General features: G+C 30.0%; 1 protein-coding gene across 1 annotated transcript in view; it reads left to right on the top strand.

The window, feature by feature from the left end:
* The window catches only part of LOC145287952 (uncharacterized), an 881,042-nt gene that overhangs the window by 507,830 nt on the left and 350,288 nt on the right, over positions 1-22,924 (top strand). Inside the window, exon 3 of the mRNA XM_080135905.1 lies at positions 1,552-1,727. Within this exon, the coding sequence (XP_079992031.1) occupies positions 1,552-1,727 (176 nt within the window). The remainder of the gene's footprint in view (positions 1-1,551; positions 1,728-22,924) is intronic.

The raw sequence follows: 22,924 nt of genomic DNA, 5'->3' as shown, positions 1-22,924 counted from the left end.
AGAGGAAAGGACGGGCTAGGATAGTCTGCACTCATGCAATCAGCCGCATCCAATGTCTGAGTCAGGACCGAGTCGAGTTGTACATCACCCTTGTTGACCGTGTCGTCACTTCGGTGCTGGTTCATCCGTTGCACAAGCCTTTGGGATTCCCTCCTCATCCGCCAAGACCATCGTTGACCAGGCTTGGATTTTATGACCCTTAATAGGGGGGGGGCTAGTGGGTAATAATCCTTGCCCAACGGTGACCCAGCACTGCAACGACTAAGGGGTTGTGAAATTCTCCCCAAAACCTGGAGCTCCTGCATCAGGGCCTCGTTGCCGGATGTAGTGTTATGTCATAATCAGGACTATATATATATATATATATATATATATATATATATATATATATATATATATATATATATATATGTATATATATATATATATATATATATATATATATAGGTTTTAGTTGAGTTGAAGTAAATCAATGAAGTACTCAATTGAAAATTTGAGATCTTACCCTGTATCAGTTTTTAAAAAAAATATGCTACATAAATCACTGACACGCTATGGACTATTTTATTTTGCTTGAGCTTTTACGACTTAAAAGGTCGATAAATTACATGCACATCATCAATGACTAAAAATCTGCAAACCGATCGAAAAATAGAGTGTAAAAAGAAATTCACCGGTAAATTATATTGTAATTAAGAAACTCTTTTCTACTCTACCAGAACAGAAATAACATCTTATAATTAAAACGTTTTTAAACCGATATAAATACTTTCCCTCTTAAAATAATTACGTAGGTGTGTAATAGTTTAATGGAATGAAGTAAATATTCCATTATATTTAATATCGTATTTTGATAAAATAATTCCAGCAGATTGGAATGTATGTAAGTAATATAATAACCCAGACAAATGTTTTAGGTTAGCATTATATTAGTTTGATGCATGGGAGTAAATATCGGTTCATTACCATGGATTTGAACTAGTTACATGTGAGCGAGAAAACCATATTATATTGAGCTTTTCAAGTCAGTACACAGCACAGATTATGTAGCAATAGTATTTTGTACTAACAGAAGTACATAATTCTATGTTAAGAGCAGAAAGATATAACACAATATCGAAAAGTGTGTGAAATAAAGGAAGATCACTCTGGCATTTAAACATTTTCACGTGTAATGTCAACGCATTTCCGTACGTGCGCATCTGTTATTATGCAATAAGCTTACTTTAACGCGAATAATACACAGGGCATGACTATAAAACATGGATTTCGTAGATACTATCGTCGACGAATACTCATAAACAGTATGAAGACAACCGAGATGGCACAGTGTCTGTTAGATCGATTATCGAAAACGAATCCCCGACTGGTATTTAGTGTAAAGTATCAAGGTTACAAAAACTGTGAAAAATTGCGTCTAGATTTCCTCGCAAATCCTCATAAATAGTGTCACACAGAATCGATATAATCCGAAAATAAGATAAGAAACGTCAGACAATTACATAAATCAATACGCGCCATTAAATCGATACAATTATTATTTCTTTACAGATTTAGCCTTGAAGAGGACTGGGCTTCGAAGTACGTATTGGTTTATTATCACGTGACCGACGAAGGTTTTCTGACGTGTAACACCTCCGAGGGCGATTTAATAAAACAAAATATTACAGAAAATGAAGCAGTTGTACCGGACGAATTACTTCCACTCGGACCAAACTATTTCATCGGTAAGTCAGACTTTGATGTTGTGTTAACGCTAAGATTTATTGTTGAATATCGGTATTTTTGTGATTATCATAAAACTAAAATTGCACTAACCGTGGCAATGAAAAAATATTATTAAAAGTAACTTGTTTTGTATAATTATTTATATATTGAAAAAATATGTTTACTTATGCATTCTTATGAGTTATTTATTACTCTTCGACATAGTTCGTAATAGATCCGTTGTAATTATGAGAAGTTGTAATGATATAATTGGGAATAAAATGTTACAAAGGCCCCGATTAATCCAAAAAATACTAAAGCATCTTATAGCACCAACACTGAACTGTACAATTTTATCGAATAATAAATTGTTTGCTATTCTGTGTATTTCGAAATGGATTGTCTACTATATTGTACTTTAAACTAATATTTTCTGGCATCGAATTTAAAGAAAAACTCTTGTAAAAATGCATACACTGCTGTCAAGTCTTATTGCTCCAAATTATATACGTTTATGTAAAACAGGATTTGGATGCAAACATGCAGCATATCATTTGCACAGGAAATTATGATGAATATGGTTATTTTACGTGATCATCTGGACACACACACGCATATATATATATATATATATATATATATATATATATATATATATATCAAAATATCATATATCAAAATATTTTAACATGTTTTATTAACTACTTGTATATATGTAAATATAAATATATATATATATATATATATATATATATATATATATATACAAGTAGTTAATAAAACATGTTAAAATATTTTGAAAAAATTGAATGGTGGTTGATTTAATTTTAGAATGGAAAAGCTAATGTCAAAATGACATTAAACTTCATCTTAACACCGAGACTTATAGCCTCTATCATAATCCCAAGTTTACGCTTTTATACGTCAATAAATCTTCTAACTACCCCAATAAAATTGTAAAATCTATAGTACCAGCCGTCTGTATAAGAATTTCTACTCTTTCTGCTATTAAAAAAATAATTTAATCAAAATGTTACTTACTTTAATAATTCCTTAAGGAATTCAGGATACAATGAAAAGATTAAATACAACATGAATGCTCCTCTTGCTGGGCGCCTTAAACCTATAATGACATACAATATATCGGCCAAGAATCCAGTTCTAATGACAAGATCTGCAGCTATAAATATCAATGCACAACCCTACGTATATAATCAAAACAAACATATTAATCGTAATACGTCTAAGCAAACAAGACGCATCAGTAGAAAGAAACACATTTGGTTTAATCCTCCATTTAGCTTAAATGCCAAAACCAATAGAGTGTACAAACTCTTTCAAATACCCACAAAGATATCGTTCTATTTTCAATATAATCCACAAAAGGGTCTCTTATTCAACTGTGCCTAATTATGCACAAAGGATCTTTACATCTAATAACAACAAATTTAAGCAGCCCCCCAAAATACCTTTCCCAATTAAAGCCAAAACGAACTGTAAGTGTAATAATATACATTACTGCCCACTCAATAGTGATTGCATTCGTAGTGATGTTATATATTCCTGCACAATTACAGAGCTCCCACGCAATCCTCCCATAACAAACACTAATATTTTGTCATCGACTTTTTCCTCTTCCATCCTCCATCTTATATATTTACAAATCCAATAAACCAATCACGCATCCCCTCTATTTACAATCATACGGCTATCAATAATAATAATAATAATAATAATAATAATAATAATAATAATAATAATATTTCCCCTGACAGCCATCCTAACACTAACAACACTCATTATCTCCTCCAAAACAGCCCTCCTACAATCATTGTACCGTCCTTTGTTCATCACAATGACCAAAATTAAAACTATTTCCCCAGTACAAATCAGCAAATTTATAATAATTTCAGTCCTGGAGTCGTTAATAAAGTACATGCATATATCGACGCTACTTCAACATTAATTAAGAAGATAATATCAAACCACACTTCTTTTAGCAACCAAAATTATAATAATGACAAGGAACCTGTCTAACATCTTTAATTAAAAAACGAAATTCTAACAATACCCTCTTCTCAATTAAAGATACTATCCTTAAAAGGTTAAGTCTCATACTCCAAGCTTTAAGTCATATCTCCTCTGCACAACCGAAGCAATAATTGTGATTATTTCCCTCTCAAAGAAGTAATACAGTAAACTCTAAAATGAACTGATCTCCTATTGCAAACATAAGCCCAAATTTAAATATGAAATTGCATAACTACTAAATTAACATTTCAGATGTGTATATTTTTTCTAAAAAAATCTCGTTTTTTCTACCTACTTTCTTAGCATTTAATAACGTTGTAATTTTCATTGTAATATTTCCTTCTTCGTTTGGCGTGTTTTACATCTGCAATCGCCGTTTTAGTGTTAAAATATTCCTATCAAACAAATATATCCATCTACCTACAAATTTATATTCTGCATGTATGTTTAATTATATTTTACTATGTGTATTAACTAATATACGTACTTGTGTTATTTAGGAATTTGTAGATAACGGCCATCCTCTTCCCATAATTTTTTTTCAGCTCTTTATTTATTTACTCATTTATTATATGTATATATATATATATATATATTTATATATATATATTTATATATATATGCGTGTGTGTATATGGTGGTGTGTTTCTTGTCTATGTATATGTGTATGTATATGTGTAATTGTATGGATTCATATATATGTATGTATATACATGTGTATGTATTTAACTTATTAATTCATTTGCTTCATTTAATAACTCCTGCTTATAGTTTTATTCTTAAGCAATGACTTTTATATTTCAGTTGATTCCTTTTTTACTTTGAATTTAGCGCCATCTTGTCATCTTGTCTGGGACATCAAGATATTGGGTTGTCTATTGTAAAATTAATTAAATCACCATTCAACTCTTATCTTTTTCTTCAATTATTCTTCTAAAAGTCTTGAGAGTCGTTTTAAATTCTTTTTTCTACGCACATCTTATTTTATATAAATAATATTATTTGAACTCATTTCCCTTTCATTATACTCATTTGTGAATTATTTCATGGATTTCTGCCTTTTTGATTACTTTGGACCATCTTCTAATTACGCGATTTCCTTGGACTTTACTTGTATAGAAATGGAAATTTAAAATTTTGGGGGGATTTTGGATTTATTGATTTTACTCTCATTGAATATTTTACACTTCACCACACTACCCATTCACGTGAAATCACCTTTTCTTCCACCATATTCTCTCTGCTTCACTGTTTGTCTGATTGAAGACCGCTCGGCAAATAGGAAATACATCTAGAACGATCGGAAAAAAGGATTACTCTGTCGTGATCAATAAGACGTGCTTGAATAATGACTTACTGCCAATATATATATATATATATATATATATATATATATATATATATACATAAATGTATATATACATATATATATACATATATATATATATATATTGCCAGCCAGTCATTTACAAGCACGTATATATATATATATATATATATATATATATATATATGTGTGTGTATGTATATATATATATATATATATATATATATATATATATATATATATATATGTATGTATTAAAGAGCCAAACAGTACTATATATGGATAACTATAATGTGCCTTATCTTGTGCTGAGAATATTTGGGAAGTGATATAAAAACGGCAATTAGCATATTAAGAAAATAGAGCTGGTGCATTTGGACGATGTGAAAACATCGAAAATTCATTACCTCACATCAGCAACTATACAGAGCAATGTGTAGATTCCTTAACTGTCATTTGGGCAGTCGCGCTTTAGGCAGTTGCCTGTCTAGCCGCATTGATGATAAGTTGTAAAACAACGAAAGAGTACTGTATGTGGATTAATATATATATATATATATACATATATATATATATACATATATATATATATATATATATATATATATATATATACTTACGAATAGATTTATCCAACAATCAGCTGGTATTGAAACCTGTGATTATAAGATTTAAAAAATATTACTCGTCGTAATTTCCTATGTAGTATACCATCTAAATAGAAATTGTTCAATATACAGTATATGTGTGTATAAAGTTCTTCCTGTTAAAAATTATTGAATACTATAATTATTATTACCGAATTTTTAATACCTTTCAGTAAGGAAGTATTATTTTCGATTTAACAGTAAAGGATTATCATTAGTATTATAAAATTAAAATAACAAGTTCTATCAATACGCTTAGTTTTAGTTGTACAATTTACTACCAGATATTATTCTAACTCTTCAGTTTAATTTCCGCATTTAAGGATATTATCAATGATTATAAAATTAACAAAAAGAGCACATAATGTATTAATTGTTTGAGTGGACTGGATTTAATAGTTGTAAACAGAGTAAGAAATTAAGTACGTAATTAGTTTAATTAGTTTAAAGGTTCATTTAAGCTTGAAAAACGCTACATTTCATTTGCTTCTACTTCCTCTTCCTTTCTTTCATTTTATTTTACTTTATTTTCTCTGCTTTTTTTTTCTTTCCTCAATTTACTATACCCAAACCTAACCTGACTTACCAAAACGACTACTCAACATTTTATAGATTCTTATATCTCGGTTGAACTTGTCTCTCTGACATATATATATATATATATATATATATATATATATATATATATATATATATATATGTTTTCTCCGCCAATTTGTCTCTTCATTTTCAATTTCGCACCCGTCCACTACCCCTTTCTACCTATTCTATCTCACTAAGGTTTAATTCCAGTAATACTAAGGTATTTTATAACATTTCCAACCAGGCGTTAAAAATCTTTTCACCGGACCATAAAGAAGATTTACTCGAGAAATATGCCCGACTTAGATTTCTACCCTATGATGTGGATTACACAATATACAGCTTGGATCTCATTACCTCACTACTTTAAAGGACAGTTACCTTGAATTTTACCGCGCAATTAAGAACTAAGCCTTTATATCCTTTTCTTCAATTTCTCCTGCTATGTAATTTCTATTTAATCAATTGTTGAGTATGATTTTCTCACGTGAAACTAAGTTTTGCAAATAGGGTGAATACAGTTTTATCTCTTTGTTAATATTTTCTCCTCTGAGGAGATGGTAGGCATCAACATCCTATAGGATAAGGAGATAAATTTCTAAATTATGTTTTGTTTTACTTGGAATAATAAAACTACTTGATTTAAATAATTTTTTTAAAAATTTAATTGAATCACTATAATTTATATATATATATATATATATATATATATATATATATATATATGTGTGTGTGTGCGTGTGTGTGAGAGAGTAAGAGTGTGTGGGTGGGTGTTTATACATATACTACATGCATTTTAGAATCATCGGTGCGCACAAATTTTTGTATTTGCATCAATGCGTAAAGGAGATGTGCATGTTGATGATATACCGAATGAGATTAGAGTTGATATTATTATTTCTCGGATAGATCCGAGGGATTTATGTTGATAAAGTGAGAACAACATCCTTTATACACTTGAACACAATATTGAAAATAGACATTTTACACCAGATCTGTTTGGGGATACTTTACTTAAATACTGATCGATGGAGATTGTCTGCAAAAGTAAATGAGGTAAATAAAGAGGTTTCTTTAAATCTAACAGCTTGCAATAATTACACATTGTAAATTAAACGACTCTCATAAATAACCGATTTACTAAAGACGACTTGTTTCTAATATCTTACCATTAAATCTTTTTAATCTGCCACTTGGGATGGTCCCAAATTGTTTTTATTGCTAATGTAGTTCCAGACAAGAAAGCCAATTACAATCACAACAAAGTTTGTGTTACAAGTAATGAGTCGTGGTCTGGTTAATGGATTTCTCATTGGTGTTTAATTTGATCAATAAAGATTTCCTGAATACAATCTATCTCATAATCTTATCTATTCTGTCGATTAGATTATCGGTAAATTATTGAATTGATTCACACTTTTATATATTTGCCTTCATTAAAATGATTGATTTTAAATTGTATAAGGCGATATTTTAAACTACTTAAATATTTGTTACGAATTAATATAATAATCTTTATTAGAATAAATCCGTACCAGTTTGTCAATTCGTAGGTGATTTTTTTTTCTATATAGCTTCAAGAAATTGCTTATCCTCCTATACCATACATACGATTTATATACTTCTAACGTGCATTAGGATATTAGACATTAACAGTTCGTATCACAAATCGTTGTGTCTATTTTGATAGCCGTTTGATTTCAGACTTGAAAACGGAATTACTGTTCAGCGAAAATTTAATGACCTATTTTTTCGATTCCGTTTTATCAATTATAAATTCAGATATAATTTTGCATGTTAAAGAAAAGGACTTTAAATAGTTTCTGGAAATGAGACTTGCCGTAATAGTCGTCTATTTACTGAGCACCTCTAAGTAAACAGTTTCAGAAAACTATAATGTATATTCGATGTAAATCATTTCCGAACACAAGAGGAAATCTAACGTAAAAAAATTATCTTCTTTAATTGCTAGATTGATTCTCGATAATGTGGATGTGATAAGAACTTGACGTTTCCAGCTACTAAAATAAAACTTACTTAGTTTCCAGCTACTAAAATAAAAGCTACTTCAGTTTTTTTTTAATTTAATAATTAGCCCATCTGATTAAATATGTTCTTAAAATTGTACAGCCTTAAAACTTTACAGTTGATTCAGCTTGGAAAAGTGAAGGGGAAACCTGGTCGAGCGACTCTACACCCATATTTATGTACCTTTTTTTTCAACCTCAATCGAATATTTCCCATCCACCATTATTTTTACCATAGATGCAGAAAATTCGGTCTAACCTTTTGAATAGCCATAATAAAGTTTTGTACCCTCCAATATATATATATATATATATATATATATATATATATATATATATATATATATATATATATATATAGATGTATGCGTGTGTTTGAGTCTGAGTGTGGGTTATGTGTATATATATATATATATATATGTACATACATATAGGTGTATTCATACGATTGTTTACATTATATATATATATATATATATATATATATATATATATATATATATATACAACAGAAAAGGATAGTTTATCTTATTTAACTAGTTTAGTTTATTTGTACATCTTTTCCATGTTCATCTGAATTTAATGCAAGATGTATGACAAAATTAAAGTTAATTATTGCCGAATAGATCGATAATCTAAGAAGATAATAAGAGTCAAAAATGTATAAAGCAACTAAATTATATATTACCGAGTGACATCAGATCAATCGTTATGTTTTAAGTATAATATAAGCGACTATAGGAAAAGTCAGTACTGGATGTGTGACTATTTGAAAACAGTTAGCGCTGTATATCTTCTCCGATATTAGAAACGTACATCTAACGAAAGAGCGTTTATGAATTTTATATTCACTCCAAACTTCCAATATCTAATGTGTGTATGTGTGTTTGTTTTTGCGTGTATATGTTTGTAGATTAATGTATGTGAATGCAAATCTAAAGAAAATCGCAGAAAAGGCGGACTATCTAAGGAAAATATGAAGCAAAACAAATAATCGAATATAGCATTTCGGTTACAGATCTTTACAAGCTCTAATTCCAGAAAAACGAAATAAGATATCATAATATTATAAATCACGTTAAAAACTCACGGATATTTATATGCATATTAGGCAACGAGATTCATATCTATTTATTAGTATCTGAAAAAGGTTTGAGAAAAGAAATTTGTGGATTATTCGTAAACCAAATACCGTATTCAATTTTCTGTTTTGTTCATACTTGAGTCCCATATTCGTTTTTTTTTAATTATTATTATTGTTGTCAGCGTTCGAACAATCACGTTATTTAATAGAAACGCTTCAACCAAATTACCATATTGAGATAATATATATTCACAAATCCTTCTTCATACACATACACATAACTTTATTGGAAAAACTATCAACAATTTTATGATATCTAAACGCACCAATACCTTTTGTGTACAAACTCATCATTGTACCAAGTTATAATCACTGCTGGCCTTAATGTATATGCATGTGGCTATGCCTTAGTTCAGTATGAAAAGACAGCAGGTACCTTCTGTAGGGTAGCTGCGCGTGCATTCGAAAAGTAGGCTTTGCGTATGTCTCACCCAAACCTTTACTAGATCGGCACTGATGGAGTTCGGTGGCAAGAAATTTTATGCGACTGAAAACAATACCAAAATAATTGGAGAGCACATAGAGCACCCAGAATTCTCAAATAGTCACCATTTTAGTATGACAAGACTCAACGTTGCGTAACTTCGGTGATCTAAGTGAAACCAGAGTGTGTGTATGTATGTAAGTATGAATGTGGATGCATGTAAAATTTGAAAGTTTCACAAACGCTGCAGCGAATGATTTTACCTTCTACGAATTGTGCGTATTGGAACGTTTATCTTTTATTTTTCCATATTGAATTCATTTATTCGTGCTCACCATCATCATCGTCGTCGTCATGAACGTTAAGGAGTTATGCCGTTGTGGACGCATCTTACCTTTGAAAGTTACACAATCGCCGTAGCGAATGACTGTCTCATTTACGAATTGTGTGTATTAGATTGTTTTTCTTTTTTATTTTTGGTGAATTCATTTATTCGTGCCAATCATCATCCTCGTCATAAGAACTTCTTCCTGTATATTTTACCTGTACGTTTATATGTACGTGTATATATGCATATGTATGACATGCGTATATGTATGCAGGTATGTGTGTATGTGCATCTAACCATATGTGCACGTGTGGGTACATGCGTATGTGTGTTTGCGTGAGTGTGTATATATGCATGTATGTGTACGTGCATGTGGTCATTTCCATGCGTATGTGGAATGGATAGGCACCCCGCCGTAAGCCGTGGTGAATGCAACCCCTCTAGGAGAAGCAAATCTCTGATTTAAACAAAAACATAAAGCATGAGATAAGTACCCGTATTAAGCTAGTCTTCATTTTGAATTGTTGCTGGCTGTCTTGCTCTTGCTTGTTGCTGGACCACAACATTTTGAACAGAGAGCGAGACTTAGCTGTCGTACAAAGCGAACACTCTGTAATAACGTATTTGTATAGATACTCCCTCATACATTTGTATCGAAAAATATTCCGGTGGCGATGAAAACATTGTGGCAAATGTACGCCTGAAATGTTGGAAGCATGTAATAATTGATTTGCCATCAATATATGTATGTATATGTTTATGTGTGTACGTATGTATGTATATGTGTATGTATGCTTATATATGTACAAGTGTATGCATACGTATGCATATCTATGTATATATGTATATATGTATGTGGGTATATATGTTTGTGTGTATGTATGTATATATGTGTATATGTTTGCGTGTACGTATGTATATGTATGTGAATATATGCATATATATGTATGGGTATACATGCATATATATATGTATGTGTATGTACGTATTGGTGTATGTATGTGTATATGTATATATGTACGGATATGTGCGTATATGTATGTGTATATTTTATGTGTGTATGTATTTGTATATGTGTATGTGTACAGTTTTGTATGTATATGTATGCATATGTGTATGTATGCATGTGTGTATATATGTATGTATGTGTATATGTGTGTATTTGTATATATGTATATATGAGTGTATATATATGTGGGTGTGTGGGTGTGTGGGTGTGTGCGTATGTATAGCAATGTCCGTCTTCAGTGTCATGTCTGATTGAACGGATGAAATCGCTGGCAGAACTAAAATGTCATCTTCGGGCCCTCGACTTTCACTTACTGAGGGAGTGGCATGCGTCTGAGAAGTCGTTGCATTCATCATAATGTATGTATGTAAATTGTCTGTTATGGAAATTGCTTACTATATGTAAAAAGGAATTTAGTTTTACCCAAATATGGTGTTTTCATGCTCATTTAATTGTGATTTTTTAAAATTTTTTATATAAGTATTTCACGGGAATAAAAATGCAATTCTTGTTTAACTCTCAAAACATAACTTTTCTTATTATAAACTTTCCTAAAATATATAATCATGTAAAATAATATCGACGTATCCGATTTATATCTATATTTTAAAGTAAATCATAAATTAAATGAACTGAATCCGACATTTCGTTTTAAACTAGTTAGTAAATATCTGCAGATCTCTGATAATTCTTATACAGATAAGAATTATTTGTATTTTACATGTGTAACTATTCGTACTTTAGATAATTCTAATAGAAAGCTCGTGTATATAAATATTTACATATGTAAGATACATTTACACATATGAGTTGCTTTGATAAAATGTCAAAGTTAAAGCTGGACCAAACAACTCTCTTTTCTGCCTACTTTGGTTTGCATTCATAATAAATATTCGCACCGGAAGTTATGTGGTGTACAAAAAAAAAAATCATTTCTCCGTAAACTTGTATATGCGATTATTTTTCCTAAAAGAAATTTTATAAATTCTGCAAACTAATAACCGCATTTAAAATAATCATTTTTTACCCGTGTTATATTAACTACGGATAAAAATAATAGTGTTGATGTATCTGTGCCCGGTACATGCCATTTGGAGAGCTGCAAGTATAAAATGGGGGGATTATCAAGAATGTCAGGCGCTTTGTGACATCTAATGAGCTAGGTTTGCATGTTACTAAAGATTGCCTGTTGATTTTATATTCTGTGTAAACTCCTTCCCTTATAGGAAAGCAGTCTACCCCATTCAGTGCTTATATACAAGAATACGCTTTTTCACTTCGTTTAAAATCCTCTGGTTCGGCTAAGATATCGGACCTCAAGAATACGTAATTTTTTAAGATCTGATATCCCAGCCTAGCGATTAATTTTTTGATAAGATAAATACACATGTATGCGTCTTCAGAAAACATTATATATTTGTGCATTTATTTTTAGATACTTATGTAGAACTTAATCGTTTTCATACGATCAGGTGATAATTAAATGGGGGCATAGAGAATATTCTCTCATATATATATATATATATATATATATATATATATACATATATATATATATAATGTGTGTGCGGGGGTGCGTGTGTATGTGTGTGTGTGTGCCCGAAGGTCGTTAAAAAGTACAGAATTCGAGAGTTTTAATTTAAAAGTTAAAATGCTTCGAAGAGGTTTGCTTTCCAGAATTTATTCCTCTGCGTAATTACCAGAAGTCGTATTGGTATTTTATCATTAATTAAATTGAGCATCGCTGATTCGGACTCTAGTACTTGGTATAGTATTTTTAAGATGCATTTTACATTAACAAACATCGATTTTACTCAATAGCGGTATATTTGTTAGTGTTCTAGCGAGGGAATTGTTTTACGTATTCTATTTAAAATTCGAATTTGATAACATTTTAACAACAATTATATTGGTAATATATTTAATTTAATTTATTTGGAATTATTATTTCCAATATCGACTTTTAAAAACAACAACAATTTTTGGTAGATCTTCTTTTTTCTTAGGGGTTAAACGGCGTTGGGTCACGTCCTAAAAAATTACTACCGAATCTTTGACTGCTTCAAATTCAAACTTTTAAAAACGAAAATCCACCCTCCCCCGAAAAATGTAAATCGAAAAAGCCCCGTTCATAAACGTTATTTTTTTTAGTATACAAAATCGTGAGTTTTCTTTGGACAGTGACTATCCTTAGTTACCTTTTTCCTTTCATTCGCGTTCCAGACTCTAGCCTGCCTACCTGTCTATTTTTTTTTTTTTTTTGCGATCCTACGGGCAGCCGCTGCTATTTTTAGGGGGGGGTATTTTCCGTACTCAGTATCCGGAGAAAAGTGTCTGCTCGTTGTATCCCTTTTGCCAAAATATATGGTTGAGAGAGTATCAGGTACTTTTTTGAGGGGCGATTACATTTACATATTTTTATCCATTCTTTTATTTTTGAAATTTCTGTGTGGGTATCCACGTTGCCAATTATGAAAATGATTAGCATAGCAGGTATGTGCCAAACGAAACTTCATGTCAACCCAGGTAACGTTGGGTACCTGTCCTAGTCTCTCTCTCTCTCTCTCTCTCTCTCTCTATATATATATATATATATATATATATATATATATATATATATATATATGCTGCAAAGATGTCAACTATCGTTTTTTTTTTAATTCAGAGTGGTTTGGTAATTCATCATGAAAAGACTGGCACACGGGCAGTTGTTGCAAATTGTAAACGAAACGAATTTTACTGTGAGAATATTTGATGAACTCATAATTTAACGAAATCGATCTGTCAGCCGGCCACCTCGTTTATACGATTTGGCAACACTTGATTTTTTTTCCATGACACGAAAGGCAAGTTGCGTGACAGCATTCAACGTGTTAGCGCCGAATTACTGATTCCTGCGAGCATACTATTAGTGAAAATCTTATATCTACATTTATATATATTTACTACGCCGGTACTACTTTAGCGTAATGCACGGTTATTAGGAAATAAATGTACCATGTTTAAATGGAGGTTGGAATTTATGTATAAGAATATTACATATCATTCATTAGTGATGCCTGTTCTGATAGTCGGCTGGTTATTTTTTCATCCTCTCTCTCTCTCTCTCTCTCTCTCTATATATATATATATATATATATATATATATATATATATATATATATATATATGCATGTGTGTGTATGTATGTATGTATGCATGTATGTATTAGTGCTATTTTTTGACATGTTATAATTCTAACAAGTCACTACACCTTTGCGGAGTATATATCCATTACAGTTTATAAAACTATACGTGAAAAATAGAGATACATTCTTAATCATAAGTTTTACACTGGCACATGGTCGATGCCATGTTAAATAGTGATAACGCTGAATAATAATAATTATTATGCTCTTTTGAATAATAAACGCATTTTAAATGATTACATGCATATATATATATATATGTATATATATATAGGAGAGAGAGAAGGTGAGAGATAGAAAGAAAGAGATAGATCGTTAGATAGATAGACAGAAAGAGAGAGCTAGTGATAAAGAGAGAAAGAGAGAGGGAGAGAGAGAGACAAAATTAGGGAGATAATGAGAAATAGAAGATAATTTTATTTTATTGCAATATAAAATAATATACTATTTAGAATGATAAGTTGGGCGATTACATCACCCACCGATGTAATATCTATTTCAGATTTTAACGTAGACTTAATGTATCTTTATAACGTAAACGTTTTTTCCTTGAATAATAAAGAGTGCATTCTACAACCCTTTAATTAACCTGCTCATGATTGATTTCTATTCCAATTCCACGAATTTTGTTGCGCTTTTATTTTTTTTTTATTTAAATCGATTAGTTCCTTCTTGAGTCTTTAATCATACATCCGGAAGTGATATATTGTCTCTCCAGCCAGTTTATACGTGGTTTCTATCAAAATATACATAATAACAAACTTGAACTTACTATTAACGCTTTGCCACTATTCTCATCCTAATAATAAAAAAGAGCGCAGGAATAAAACATCAATTTTAATTCGCCGGAAAACCCTAGTAAGAATACGGTTATTAGCTTCAAAAGCCAACTTCAACTGATGATCGTTTTTTTTTTGTTTTGTTTTGGTTTATAGAAAATTAATCATTATTAAATGCAAGCAATGCCAAAACATTATTTATTTTGTCGAATCGATATATTTTATGACTAGGAGAACAAAATAGTCTTCTTAAAATAGTGACAGAATTCAAAACTTTCCATGCAGTTCTTTTTTTGTGTAAGTACCCAACGTCGTCATTAACACCGACAGCATGAACGACTGCGAGAGATATCAGCCCTCCGATTCTCTCTCTCTCTCTCTCTCTCTCTATCTCTCTCTCACCTTTTCCCCATGTGTATATATATTTATATTAATAAAAACCGAAGGAAGTGCTTAATACTGTTCCTATTTACAATGCCTCCCCACAGGACAGAGTTAGACACCAGGGTCGTTTTTTAACGTGGAGAAAAGTAACAAAAATAAAAATTGTCTCAGTCGTGAATTGTTTCTCCTCCACTGACAGAGAACAAGAAATTGAAGTGTAGCATCTGAAGAACAGATGGTATTTATTTGCTCCCCCACTGAGCAAATTAGGCACAAGGCCGTTTTTAATGTGAGGTAAAAACCAGCTCCCCTAAAAGGGGTCACTCTGGTTACCAAAAATAATAATTGTCCCAGTATAGAGGGTTTCCCCTCCATTGACTGGTACAAATGATCTTAAGTGCAGCATCTGCCGGAACAGATACTACACTTTGATCTTGTCCCGAAGGCCAAAACAAACGAAATACTGTTGTTGAGCAAATATGCGTTTTATTTTTTATTACCGTATCTTTCTGTTAAGTTGCATTATTGTTTCAGCTACCCGGCCGTTTCACTCTTTCATCCCATAATAACGAACATTTCTGTAAAAGACCAAGGAAGCTATAAACGGCCCCCCCCCAAAAACGCCGGGTAGCTGAAACAATAATGTAACTTAACAGAAAGATACGGTAATAAAAAATAAAACGCATAAATATATATGTATATATATATATATTTATTTATTTATATATATACAAATATCTATATAAATATACAAATGTCTATATAAATATATCTATAAAAATATTTATGTATATATATGTATATATATATATATATATATATATACTCGGGTTTTTTTATATTCAAAAGTATGAAAGAAATCTAACGAGGCTGTTAGATAGTGCTCAATAAAAAGAGCTGATAATACTTGTTTATTGTTATATAAACATGCTCACACCCCGCTGCTACAAATAGCCAATAGGTTCAATAAAAAAACAGAAACAATTAGGTAGCGACTTGACTATTCAAAAGTTCAATGAATAATGGATTTTTATTTTAGGTAGGAAGTCTTTAAAAGTTGGAGTTAAAAAACTTAAAACACAGAACTTTAATTGTAATATGTAAAGAAGGAGGTGCAATTTAAATAAAGTTAAAAGATTATAATGGAGAGAGTGATTAAAAAAGAAATAGAGAAAGAAAATAAATAGAGAAAGAAAATAGAGAGAAATATATATATATAATCTGGAGAGGAAAAGAAAAAAGATATAAATGGTTATTATAAAGAGAATAAGGACTACAAGGGAAAAGAAAGAATGATGAGATATAGTTAAAGAGAGAAAGAGAGAAAGTAAGAATTTAACAGTATATAGAAAAAGAAAAAGCTCTGCGTGTCAACCAATTTATGAACAATTATACAATTCAGTAATAAGACGTTATTACAAATACAAACAGAAAATACAATCTAAGCGTTAGAAATAAACATGTCAAAAAAGACAGCGAATGTATCCAACCAACATATTTATCATCTCACATACGTCCACGAGTAATATCAACGCAGTTCAAACATACGTCTGCAATTAATAAAGCCCTTTATACTAAGTGAGATAAGTTTAAAGTTTTCGCGTTTTTATTAAATAAATATATAAATAAAAGAAAAAATAATAATGATAAAACCATATTAAAATTATTAATAATAATAATAATAATGAAAACAGAACAAAATTAATATTTATTATCTTTTTAATATAACATATTTAGCCATAAGAGGGGGTTAAATCAATTAAATAGGACTAATAATTATAAATAATAATCTACTAATATTTGTGTATATAAAAAGAATACAATACATATATACATGCATATACACACATATACACATGCATATACACATATATACATACATATACATATATATACACACATATACATACACATACACACATACATATACAAATGCAGATAAGTAAAGGTGTAACTCTAAACTATTAAGTTGAAAATTTAAGCTAGTTAAGTATAAATATGAAGTCATATTAAATCACAAATTAATACATTCAAGACAGTATTACTAAGAACATAGGAACAAGTACACTTACATATAAATATATAAATATATTCAGGAAAAAGAAGTAATTTAATCAACAAAGTACTCAAAAGTAGTTACATACAGGTAGATAGTAACAAAATTAAAAATAATAAAATATATATGTATATACCCACAGAGAACCAACAGACATACAAATAAACATACATATATATATAAACATACATACAAAAAATACACAAATAAATGCACAGTCATATACTAATATACAACAACGCACACCCACATATATATATATACGCACATATAAATATGTATAATTCACATAAACTATATATATAGAAATACATATGAATACAAATTATTTGGTAAGAGTACAGATCGATGCATACACTCATAAAAGCATACAAATGGATTGAATAAATATGGGAGGGTATACAAAATAATATAGGGATATATAAATCTAAGTAGACACGGTCATAAAATAAACACATAGACACATACATATACACATAGACACGCAAGTATATAAGATAGGGGAAGTAAAGAATGAAATCAATCGAGGAGAAAGTATATTAATAGTATTTTAATTAATTATAGAAATCAGTGACAATTTTAAATTTATTTAAATTTTATATCTAAACTAAATTACTTAAATGATGGTTTTTATAATGTTTGCAATTAATTGAATTTTCGTGCTTCTTATTTAATATTTTATCTCTTTCTCTAAAGGTAAGTATAAATAATTTCTCATAAAGACATAGGTAGCAAGGTGAGTTTAAAGATGAACATGTTTTTGCTTTCTTTAAAATTTTCCAATTTACTATTGGGTAGTAACCTTGCTCTACTAGTTCATTGTAATATTTAGACAAGGAAGTTCGATTTTTGTACTCATTATTTTCTAAAAGAGCACTTGTGATCGGTAAATCTTTCTTTAAAATTGTTATTTGCCATTCCTATGTAATATTTTTTTTCATTAGGATTTTCCTTAGTAGAAATAGTTGCTTGGTACACTACAGAAGTAATTTGACAATTTCCTTTAAGAGGGCATTTTGATTTAATTCTACAGTCACACCCTTCGGTAGCAATGGGTGTGCTATTTTTGTTTAATATTTTGTTATTATGTTTTTTAATTATTTTTTCTAGGGTTTCATTACAGCTATAACTTAGTTTTATTGTATTTTTATTGAAAATTTTATGTAGTATGCTATTAATAGGGAAATGCTTTGTAATTAAGTTTAAGAATTTCATTCCTAGATTTGTTTTAAGTTTCAGATTAAAAGGAGGATTGTACCACAGGATTTTTCTCTTACGGTTTCTATTTGTATTTGTGTTTGGGTGTGTTGGTTCTATGAACTCAATTTGCGTGTTTTTTGTATCCACTATCCTTAAGGGCCCTATTATAGAAATATTTATGTTTATTAAATGTTTCAAGATTGGAAGAATTGTCACTGATTCTTTTACAAATGGATTTGGGGATATGCCTGATGATAGATTTTGGGTGATTTGATAGGGGGTGTTCATAAATTGGGTTTGAGTTTTCCTTTCTATATTGTTGGTAGATGCCTTACTTTAAATCAAATTTAACATCCAAAAAATTTACAGCTTTAACATCTGATATAATATCCACTTTTAATTTAATTCTACGGAATTCATTTACTATAATCTTTTTGGTTCTTTCACATTTAGGGCCGTTGGATTCCTTTATGATCATCAGTCCATCATCACGATACAAGCCTATATCCATGACATTGATGTCTTTGGTTAAGTTGTATAGTATGAATAGACCTACTAAGTCTGTTATTTCAGCAGAGTCCAAAGATCCCATGGAAATGTCAAACAGGTCATTTTGATCTTTTTTCAACCACTGATCATTTCCACTAATCAATATAGTATTTATACATGTCCGTATAATTTCAATTTCAGTGTCTTTTATATCAGACAGGAGTTTAGCAAACTCCGTCACCTCTTCCAATAGTTCCTTAGATATGGAGGGATAGTAATTCACAATATCGAATTGTAAGAAAATACAATTCTTTTTATTTTGTATATTGGAAAACCATTTAATTGTATCCGCTGTATTAATCCATAGATTTACTTTATATGTTGATTTAATTTGATAGTTAACTCTTTCTAGTATATTTTTACTTAATTTAACAATTTCGGGTTTCGTAGGATTAATTACCCTAGTTGTAGGTTAATTTTCAAAATTTATCTTATGGTCTTTAAGCAAAATATATGACTGTTTTTTTTGTAAAATTCCCATTCTATTACTAATTTTAAGTCTATCAGTTATTTATTTACTATCCTTGTCAATTTTTTTGCAAATATCTATACTTGATTTTTTGTAATTTTTTGTAATATTTTCTTTAATAAGCTTGTTATATTCATGTGTAGTTAGTTTATAGAAATGTTGTGTCTTATCTGCTTTAACGTAAAGGTAATCCGAGGTGTTTATTTTCTTGATGGTAATATCCAACTGGTTTTGTAAAATGATTATTTTTTCCTATGGAAAGACAGGCTTCTAATAAGATCAATAATGTCTGCTTCAAAAGCAAGCAATTGGTCGATATATATATATATATATATATATATATATATATATATATATATATATATATATATATATATATATATTTAAAAGAGTGTAGCCATCAACAATTGTGGGTTTTTTTTTTAAGGTTTTCATCATATTTTTATTTTAAAATATTTTTATAACGCGTTTCGAGCTTAGGGTGTGCTCTCTTCAGATATTTTCGTAAAAAGTTTTTCTTTAAAATGGGAGTTTGTGGATATGCCTCCGCTGATATTAAATATGTTTTTCATAGTGGTGCGATGCGTGTGTTCAGTGTTTAGACATTCTGTGTATGTGTGTGTGCCTGTGTGCGTGTGCATGTGTACATGTGCATGAATATATATGTATGCGTATGGGATTGTGTGTGAGTGTATGCTATACATGGGGAAAGAAAGTCTTTTAAAAAGAACCCTAAAGAAGCCATAAAAACCTTCACCATATGGACTAAAAAACACTCTTTGTAACTAACTTTGACCGGTCACAGTGAAACACTTACAGTTGGAGACAGAATGTCTAAACACTGAACACACACATCGCACCACTATGAAAAACATATTTAATATCAGCGGAGGCATATCCACAAGCTCCCATTTTAAAGAAAAACTTTTTACGAAAATATCTGAAGAGAGCAAACCCTAAGCTCGAAACGCGTTATAAAAATATTTTAAAATAAAAATATGATGAAAACCTTTAAAAAAAAACCCACAATTGCTGATGGCTACACTCTTTTAAATATACATTTTTTCTCTCGTTGGAACTACACAACCATCACTTTAAATATATATATATATATATATATATATATATATATATATATATATATATATACTTATATGTAATATACTGGGTTTGTGTATTTCAGTAAATTTCCATATATTAATAGGTTTTAAGCTAACAATGGTTGACTTAAGGATAAAGCTACAGGCAAGGTAGCATTTTTTGAATAGAAAGAAAAAAGGGGGAATTCCTAACGGTGAAAGGATGTGAGAAACTTTTACCTTCGGTTGTGGTTGCGAAAAAGCCCATTTAAATATTAATGTATCGCCCAATTTTCGTATCCTTATTTAAGAACATAGGTATTTGGAGTTTCTACGGGGAGCTCTAAGCCATTGAAAAAAGGAAAAACATTTTTTGTAAATATATCCCATTTGTTGGGTTCGTAAATTCCTTAATTTCCTAATGATTTATTTTTCGTAAAAAGAATTTTGTAAAATTTGGTATCTATATTTATATTATGGCCATAACAACCTTGTAAAGATGTTACGCTTAGTTTTAGTTTCGTATTAGTGGCAAGTAATGTTTATAGATTATGGTTCTATTGATACATGGATATAAGACCATTTCAAGTTTAGAATTTGAGTGAATATGAGAAATAATGTAAAAAGGGTGCTTTAAATATAGATAAACCTTGTATGACATTTCAAGTGAAGTGTTCTAAACTATTTACTGCGTGAAAATTCGTAGTTATTCTACTTGAAAAATGTTTTTATGTCGTTGCTTAGGATGATTTGAAGGAGGACCATTCAATTAAGTTGTTATGTACTGCTATTTAATTTTGTTTGAAACTGAGTCGATTTTGTTTCTTATAATGGCTAAAAGGATGCAATTAAGGCCGTTTGTGTTTTCGGTTCATTGATTATTTGAAGGCGACTATGATTTAATAATTAATTTTATCAGATAGATCCAGAATGTACTACGTGCTAAATTATGTTTTGATCTAAAGGAAAAGGTTGTGTTTAACCCGCATCTGTTATTAATCACATGCTGCTCCTGTCATATTATTCATGCGTTGTGTTCTTGGGATGAATAAAGAAATAAAATATTGTATGTCATCTAATTATTATTCTGACAGCAAAATCACCCATAGCTCCAAGTGTGTTTTACTCCGTTATACATTACCACAGCGTCTATTAACATAAACACGTAATTAACATTTAATAAACCCCCTCTCATTATATACACTCCTACTACTTTAAATTCCAACGTCCTCACCTTCCCACTTCCCCCGTTATAATCTTACTCCCCTTCATCTGCAACAATTTTTCTATTCTTATTGGTATTAAAATTCAGTCCATCTATGAATTCTGACGAAGCTGGTCGGATCTCTTGTCATCTTAAGAGGATATCTTCCTAGCGGAAACAATATGAAAATTAATTCTGGATTCACAACAATAAATTTCCTATATACTGCTCTGGCTACACATTGAGCACTCTAGTCCGGTTTTTTTTTAACCACTGAAGAAATATATATATATATATATATATATATATATATATATATATATATATATATATGTGGTTTGCCTGTGCGTGTATAAAGTATTTATATGTGTATGATATAATTATATACGTATGTCGTGAGTACATTAAACGATTTAGATAAGTATTATGTGCTTATAACCATAAATCCACTAATATTTTTCACGACATTCATTGTAAAGGAATACATTGCGAAAACATAATACAAAGAATAAAAAACAGAAATCCGCCCAACGTTAATCAATAAAATTAGAGGCATAGTTTACTTCTGTGTTATGCATTGTTTTATTTAAAAAATATGCTTAATATTTTACATCCAAATAATAACATTACACCAGATTTATACAATCGCTTGACATAGTTTCATCTAGAAGCAATAATCTAGTTTCATCTAGAAGCAATATTATGTTAAGAAAATTTAATACAGTAATGCTGGGCGAAGTGTAAGCTACTTGCTCGCTGGCGAATCATTATTTGTGTATTTTAAAATATT

This window comes from Euprymna scolopes, chromosome 11 (assembly GCF_053919585.1).
Source record: "Euprymna scolopes isolate OS-2025 chromosome 11, ASM5391958v1, whole genome shotgun sequence".
NCBI lineage: Eukaryota > Metazoa > Mollusca > Cephalopoda > Sepiida > Sepiolidae > Euprymna > Euprymna scolopes.
This window is presented reverse-complemented; position numbering and strand designations above follow the sequence as displayed.